The 7,920-nt window shown below is 51.7% G+C and overlaps 1 protein-coding gene across 1 annotated transcript; it reads right to left on the bottom strand.

The window, feature by feature from the left end:
* Window positions 1–2,047: 2,047 nt before the first annotated feature.
* On the bottom strand, window positions 2,048–6,954 carry LOC138119559 (alpha-1-acid glycoprotein-like). The gene is made up of 6 exons (XM_069031566.1): window positions 6,765–6,954; window positions 6,093–6,235; window positions 5,373–5,446; window positions 4,490–4,600; window positions 3,630–3,733; window positions 2,048–2,199 (listed from the first exon to the last, which is right to left on the bottom strand). Exons 1-6 carry the CDS (start codon window positions 6,867–6,869, stop codon window positions 2,083–2,085), a joined length of 654 nt encoding a protein of 217 aa, XP_068887667.1. The 5' UTR covers window positions 6,870–6,954; the 3' UTR covers window positions 2,048–2,082.
* Window positions 6,955–7,920: the final 966 nt, after the last annotated feature.

The raw sequence follows: 7,920 nt of genomic DNA, 5'->3' as shown, positions 1-7,920 counted from the left end.
CCACGTCTCCATCTCTTTCTCTGTGGTGTATTGGTGCTCTTTGGGACCAGACTCTTCCTCGGCTAATTCACTGACATTGGGAAGGATTCTGAGGACCTGGGAGAACAGAATTCTTAAAAGCAAAGCCAGCAAGATCAAGGCTAATGATAGTGATGATGAGTCAGGGATGTTCAGACACTGTTCACCTGTCTCTGAGTGTTGCTGGACTTTGCTCATCTGTGCAGTATCCACAACACTCCGTTCAGAGAAGTGAATTTCCCAGAAAAACTGAAAGCTCTGCAGTCCAGTTATCCCCTTGAAAGAACCTGGCTTATATGGTTTTCAAAATAAAGGCTTTGCACAAGTTTTTTAATGAATAACAACCCAGCCAGGAACTACCCTTGAAGGTCATTCAGGAGCCATAGCTCGTAGTGCAAGTGGCTTCTGATTTGTGTAAGAAAACTTGCTGTGGGGGCCAGACTGGCTTTGTTGATTCCTTATGTCTCCTGTAACTCAAGGCTTTTATTCAGCTATAAATCTACTCATAAAGCCTGGGTTTTTGTAATCTGAGCCACAGCTCTTCAGTGGTGTCTGCTGAGATGGGCCCTTTAACCGCAGCACTGGAGGCTGCTGCCAGCATCCCTCAGCCCCTCTGCCCTCTAGAGAGGTTGGGGAGTTATGTTTCACATCACAAGCTGATAAAGAGGTGGGTAAAGCAAGGGCTGGCTGGATACCAGTGCCTCGAGACCTGGAGGGAACGGGCTGAACTTATTTTTTATCCTGCAGAAAAGCAATCTCAGGGGCGACCTCTCTTCACAATTCAGGTGGGGGTTGGGCTCTGCTCCCAGGGAACAAGGGACAGGATGAGAGGGAATGGCCTCAAGTTGTGCCAGGGGAGGTTCAGACTGGACATGAGGAAAGATTTGGCAAGCATTGGAAGGGGCTGCCCAGGGAGGTGGTGGACTCACCGTCCCTGGAAGTGTCCAAGGAATGGCTGGATGTGGCTCTCAGTGCTCTGGTCTGGTTTACAAGTTGGGGATGGGTCACAGGTTGGACTTGACCTTGGAGGTCTTTTCCAACCTAAATGATTCTGTGATCTTGTAAAAATTCATTTTTGCTAGAGCAGTCACTCCAAAGGCTTAACACTGAAATTTTGCCTGGTAAAGGCAGCTGGACAGACACAGAGCACCCTGGAGCGCCGGAGAGAGTCACAGTTGCGACTGCTGCCTTCCCTCTAGCTTTTCTCACTTTCTTCCTTTTTAAGGAAGAGAGATCTTTTCAGTGCTTAATTACTAAGAGCTGATACTGAATTACTCTCCAGGCCACACAACAGCAGCAGTCTCTTGTTAAACTCACCCACTTTACAATGGCAGTGATAGTGCTGTCCTCCCTTTGGGGCTGGGATAAGGGGTGTATGAGGTGCCTGACAGGTGCAGGGGTGCACTGGAGGCATGGAGAGCAATGTTGTTCTTGGCACTTCTCATCTCCAGGGTGTTGAGCTGACTGAGAAATGAGAAAACATGACCTTTTCTCTGGGAAACTAAAAATCCAGGCGCGGTTGGGTTAGCACCCCTTCCCTCTGCCAGGAGGATAATTTGGCAGTGTCAGACACGGTGTGCAAACCAAGCTTACAGACGGACATTAGCAGGGAGCACTTGCCTGGTCCAAAGGCTTTGGGCAGGAACATCTGTCCCACCTTATCTACCTGGCAGTCAAGCTGCTGTCAAGAGAATTGGGTGGTTCCTTTGAGCTAAGCCCCCTTTTCCTCAGGCTGTAGCTACAGATAAGTTTCCCGCCTTCTCTAACATCCCAGTTACTCCTCAAATGCTTGGTTTGTTTAAAATAGTTAATGATTGCCCTCTCCTGGTTGGCCTCTCTCACTGCTGCATTGCAGCGCTGCTTTTTGGCAGAGCTCTTTTCCAAGGTCACTGGGAAGCTCCGGGTTGACTCTTGCAACTCCTGCCTGGATGACACAAGATGAATTGGGCATTCGCTCTCTTTTTGCAAACCCCACTTCTGACCTCTTCAGAACCCTCTGCTCTCAAACAATTTGGCACCAAGTTGCATCTAATTTGAAGAACACATTTATTGCCCAATGTGGGGTCAGTTCCCTGCACTCCCAGGCCAGGGAGTACCTGGAGCAGGTGATGCTGTGACTGCAGCCACAGGCTCTGTGTGTGGGCTGTTGCTGCCTTTGTCTTCTTTCACTTGACACACCTCCTGTCAAAACAACAAAAACAGGGTAAGTGAATCTCAGCAAGAGAGAATTTACTCAAGAAAGAAGTATTTTCCTTCCCCCTTTTAACTGATTGTGTCTAAGAGGAGCTAAGGAAGCTCAGGGCTTTGCTGTGCTGGCCCAGAAACAGACACTGCTTGCTCAGAGGCTGAGCTCCTGCTGGTGCCATTTTCCAGGCCTGTGCTGGAAAGAGGAAACCAAGTTTCTGGGGCAAAGTTGGGCTATGTGTGCTCTGAAGAAAAGGGGGAACTCAGACTTTTGGGGGAAATAAGTAAAAAGCTTGTGCTGCTCAGGCACTCAGCATAGGTTAAATTCTGTTAATGCCTGCAGCTGGCACAGGGCTTTGTGAGTCCACTCTGGTGCTCTGTTCACATCCACCTCCTTCAGCCTGATGACAAAGGTCCCCAGAATGTTTTCTGTGTTTGTTTAATTGGTTTTTTACTCCTTGGGTGCAGTGGCTTACCTTGGCCAATAACTGCCAACCCTAATTGTACCAGAGCTTGTAAGCACAGACAGTCCTGACTTATTCCCCTCATTTTGCCCAAATTTAAATGTGATCCTCAGTGTGCAGTTAATGTAGAGGAGCTGGGCTCTGCCTCCCAGGTGCTGCTCGTTTGCTAAATGGGAGAGGAGGCCTGACCCTGCCCCAGCCCCAGGTGCAGCCTCATTCTAAGGGTTTCACTCTCTGCCCCTACACTCTCTGCCTTTGTCCTCTGTTCCCCAGAACCTGTGGGGCAGAGTTTTAGAAGAAGCTTCTTGAGGGTGGATAAGTGTTGGGGACAATGTTGGATCCAGCCTGGCAGCCTGGTGTAGGGTTTTGGGCACCTCTGAAGACTCAGAGTCTCCTGATGTGGATGAGCAGATGACCAGGATGGAGCAGCAAAGGTAAGATGTTTTTCACCTTCACTTTGCAAACAGGAGCCCCTGTCAAGCTGACTCAGGGTCTGGGTCATTTGCAGGATAAAATGTCTTGAAGTGGGTGGCAGAGGTGAGGACTGGACCTGGTAAATATTTTAGTGGAAAACCTGAAGGAAAAAAATCACCTGCTCTTTCTGCAGCTCCTGGGGGCACCTGGTCCTTGCTGGGGGGCAAAATCAGGGGCTTCAAGGCAAAATCAGTAATTTCAGGGTAAAAATCCCTTGCCTATTCCCCCCCCAGCAGGGGTAGACAAGGTGTTACCAGGGTTCCCAGTGGACATGCTCAGGTGTAGGTATTTGCTTTAGGGGTGCTATTTTAAACTTCAGTTGAAGCAAGCCTGTGGTTATTTAATCCCCTAAATCATTTCCACCACCTTGAAAATGTCTCTCCAAGACCCCAGTTTGGCAGCCAGAGGTGCAGCTTGGGGTCTTGCACCCCTACCTGGAGGGGGCTGTGGTGGCTTTGCTGACCCTGGCCCCCCCAGAGGGCCCAGTACCGTTTTCCATGGCGCATACACGATCTGCTCTGCCCTCAGCCCCAGGCACTCGACGTGGTGCTCAAATTCCTCCCGATCAGCTGTGCTTATGCTCAGGTTCCGGGCTGGAGAAGGAGAAGGATTTGTCAGGTGTTAGATTTGTTGGACTGATGGCCTCAGCACAGCCCTTTGTGCCACATCCCTGCCCCTGCTGCTCCCCTTGCCCACCAGTGCTTGCTGTGGATGTGGTCTGTGTGGGGGTCTCTCACCCCCATAGTGAACACACCTGAACAAAACCAACCTTGGGCATCACTTGTTTTAACCCTCTCCCAAACAACTCTGGTCCTGTATGCTTAAAGGGGTTGTAGGATGGTCTGATACTCCTGGGGTGTCAGGAGGGACCGAGGTTGAGCGTGGAGGCAGTTCTCTGTATGTGTCTTCAAAATCTCTTAAATCAGCTGCTTTGCAGCCTGGCACGATGATGGAGAGCCTTATCAGAGTCAGAACTGCTGCTTTATGGGGTTGTGGGTAAATCTGATCAGCTTTAGCACTGCAAAGCCACATGCTCTGCCCAGGGAGGTAAGTACTGAAACATCATGGTTGGCTTGAAAATGTTGAGATTTTACAATGATGTCGATGCTGAATTGTATTTGCTTCCTGTTCTTTGAGTATTTATGTCATAAGTGGATTTGGTCTTTAACTTGCTCTTTTCTGCTCTGTCAAGAGATGTGGGGTTTAATGGGGTTTGCAAACCCCGTAACCCCTGGGGCGCTGGTCTCAGAAAAGTCACTGGCTGTTGGTGAACCAAGTTGCTGCATGGTTTTAGTTGATAATTTTGTGTGTGTTTGAGCTTTAAGTTACTTTAGGATGGAGTTTCATACCGTAGAGATACTGCCCCAAATATGTCCTTTCCCTCTGCATTTGGTACTGGATGAGTAAAAGGTTTTCAGAGCTGAGGTTCATCAGCATCCCTTCAGTTTTCTGGGTCTTGGCTTGGAGAGAACAGACACAATAACTCAGATTTTCAGTGCTGCAGTGGCAATAAACTCCAGCCCAGGTGTGGGCAATGTCAGTAGTCCCTGGAATTCAACCCTCAGTAGCAGGTGAGGACAAATATCTTGAAATAGGGTGACTTTTTTGGTTCTTGGTTTATATAAGTTGCATTTCTTAAAAATGGGGCTGGGGTGTGAAAGAGCCAAAGTCCCCCAGCTCCTGCCCTGCTGTTGGAACCTTGCAGTTTGGGGGTCTGTAAGAACAGAGAGAAACTGCCCCCTGCTCACAGCAATGCTGTTGTGGCTGGGTCAGTGCAAACTGTATCCCAGGAGGTTGCAATTCCCACCCCAGATTGGCTCACCCCCCTTCCTCAGCAAGGAGGAAGCAACTCAGAACGAGAGGCTTCATTAATTCTCTGAAACCTGCCATGAGTGTTCCCTCCTTTCCCCAAGGGATTGTGAAATAACTTCACAAACAGGATGGTGTTCTCCTGCAGGGGTGGGAGCAGGTTTGCTCCTGGCACAGCATTATTGGGTGGGTTTAATGTGGCTGGGTGCTGGAGCTGTGATCCCTGGGGTGCCCCAGGAGTGGGAATAAACCTGGGTGCCCCTGGGTTTGGGGAGCTGTTTGGAGCCCACCGAGGCTTCAAACAGGCAAAGAGACTCAGGAATAAAATGCATTAGATAATGTAAAACAGGGACATGGGCCCTTTGTGTGTCTCAATCCATGGGAAACCGTGGGCTGGGTGATAACCCCACCCGCGCTGCTTACCGTGCTTCACCAGCGTGGTGTTACCGCCAGTGATTTCCAAGTAAGTGAGGTTGTTGGTAAAACATTGGTTCCCCCTGGAGAGAGAGGGGAAGGGGGTGATGCCGTGGTCTGGAAAGGACCAGCAAAGCCCCGGTCCTGACCCCACACCGGGCACCTGCCACCTCCTCCCCAGGGTTAATTTCTCTCACTGTTAAGATCAAGGCATTTCTCCCGTGCCTCTGCCTGACCTCCAGTGGCAGCTCGTGGTCTCAGCCTTTGCTCCCCCACTCCTTGGTGGTGAGACATTTTCCACCCTGAAATAAGTGAAACCTCAAAGTGCTGCCTGCGTTGCCACAGAAAAATTCATCCCCTGAAATTCTGACCCTGTTGGGGAAACAGCTTTTGGTGCCTGGCAGAGTCAGCAGCCACGGCACAGGGACTTCTGGAAAGGTCTCCTCTCCTGGAGAGGTCTTCTCCTTGCCTTCATCCTCCATGCCTGCAGGGCTTGGTGCCTGTGAGACCCCTGTGCCCTGCAAAACTTGTCTAAACCTGCGGTCTGTTGAAATAAATAAGTAAATAAAGGGGATGAGGAAGAGAGAAGAGGGGAGAGGATGCACAGAGCAGGCAGGAGAGACTCCTTTTGAAGAAACCAACCTGGAACCGTGCTCTTATCTTGTGCTAAAAGATTTTGGGGCTGTAGCAGGGAGGGGATGGGTTGGGAGCCCAGGGACTGCATCTTACACAGCCACGTAGTGGGTGATGAGCAGCTCCTGCCCGCTGGCACTGGGCTCCATGTGCAGGTAGGCGTGGTCGATGAGCAGCATCTCCACGCGGTGCGGGGGGAATTGGGCAGCCCCTGCCACGTACAGCCACGTCCCCAGCAGCTGTGGGGAGAGAGGGACAGGGTGGTGAGAGCTGCTGGGTTTGCGGGAGATACCCTGAGATTTCCACCATCCCCGTCACATAATTGACATTGCTGCTAGCTCTCCCTCTTGCATTTGCAGCAACAAGGTGAAATATTTGCAAATGAACTGGGGGGAAAAAAAAATAGCTGAGTTTGGGGGTTGGGAAGGGTGCTGGCACCGGCTGTGGGTGCCCTGGGTGGTGCAGCAGGGTCAGGATAGTCTGACTTTGTTGGGGGGGATTTGCACCAAAAAATACCCATCCCACCCACCTTGTTTCAAGGTCACTGTTGGGAACCTGAGAAAACTGGGTACTTCGAGGATTTTTGGACAGCAAACGTTTCCTGTTTGTTGCAGGGGTTTCTCTGACAGCACCTTGGCAGATGTGCCAGGGGAGCAGGGGGGGACAAGGTGGGGTATTCCTCTTTCCCAGGAGACAGTGAGGCTTAGCAGAGCACCCTCAAGCTGGCATGGGTGTGGGGCAGCCCCCTGAAGCTCGTGTGTCTCCTACCTTGGAGGCCATGGAGTTGTCCGGGTGTTGGGCTCCGCAGGGGACAGCGTGCGTGGGCAGCAGCGCCGTGAGGCTCAGGATGACCACGAGCCCGGCTGTGTCCATGGCTGTCCGAGCACACTGGGTGAGCACAGTCCTGGACAGACGGACGCTGTTGGCTCCTGCAGCTGCACTGGGAGGGGACAGGATGTGCCCAGGGCTGCCGGATCTGCACTGGTGTCGCAACCGGTGCCTTTTGGGGCCGATGCCCAGGGAAGAGCCACGTGCTTGGCGCTTGCCCCGGCCTTGGATGGATGTGGCTGCTGTTGGCAGGTGTTGGTAGGAGTGGGCTGTTGGTGATGCAGTTAACTGCATTTAAAACTTAAATCTGCCCTAAATTTCCCCACTTTTTTTTCCTGCGAGCAGCTGCTGTAGTCCCATCTTGCTCTGCTAATGAGATGTTGTGCTGGTTTGGCTGCAGACACCCCCACCCCAATCTCAGGCAAAGCCCAGGGGGCTTTGAAGAGAAGGTGCTTTTGCTGTCCTTGCCAAAACTGGCCTTAAAAGAGGTGCTTATGGGCCTCAGAGGTCACCCCTGTCCTGTTGGACACATCTCTGTGGCAGCTCTCTGACCCTCCCTGTCCTGCTGTTGTCCCTGTGTTGTCAGACAGGCAGGACTTGTTTCTCTGACATTTTGTTTGCCTTTTCCTCTCTGGCAGCAGAGCCTCCCTGAACCCTTTGGTCTGGCTCTGGGTGATGGTTTTTCCCATTGTCTCCCCTTTTCCCTCCTCAGAGACACTTGGGGAAGGTGCAGTGTCACCTCTTGTCACCCCACCCTGCAGTGACCCCTGCGCAAGCCTGTGGTGTAGATGGAGCCTTGTGGGATTTGGCTTGAAAATTGAGGGTGGGATGTTCAGGTGCTAAAAGTGTTGTGGTGGGGGAGACTCAAGGGGGTTGGCAGGTTTGTGTGTTACCCTGATGGGTGGGTGCTCATGTCTCAATGTCCTGAGGCTGGGAGGGTCCCCTGCCACCACAGAGCTGGTGTGAGGGATGAGCATCTCTGTGCCCAGTGCCACACTTTGCCCTGGTTGGGTTTTGTCTGGAGCATTTCACATCTCTGGGTGGGTTTGGAGATTCAGCACGGCAGGCAGGAGGGGGTCCCAGAGAAGATGGAGCA

Source organism: Aphelocoma coerulescens, chromosome 17 (genome assembly GCF_041296385.1).
Source record: "Aphelocoma coerulescens isolate FSJ_1873_10779 chromosome 17, UR_Acoe_1.0, whole genome shotgun sequence".
In the NCBI taxonomy this organism is placed as follows: Eukaryota; Metazoa; Chordata; class Aves; order Passeriformes; family Corvidae; genus Aphelocoma; species Aphelocoma coerulescens.
Note: the sequence above shows the minus strand (reverse complement) of the source record. Positions and strands in the feature narration are given on the sequence as shown.

Coding starts and splice junctions, on each gene's coding strand:
- LOC138119559 (XM_069031566.1), bottom strand. CDS start 6,869: ATGGACACAGCCGGGCTCGTGGTCATCCTGAGCCTCACGGCGCTGCTG. Junction 6,236..6,764: donor ACAACTCCATGGCCTCCAAG/GTAGGAGACACA, acceptor CTCTCCCCACAG/CTGCTGGGGACGTGGCTGTA. Junction 5,447..6,092: donor ATCACCCACTACGTGGCTGT/GTAAGATGCAGT, acceptor CTCTCTCTCCAG/GGGGAACCAATGTTTTACCA.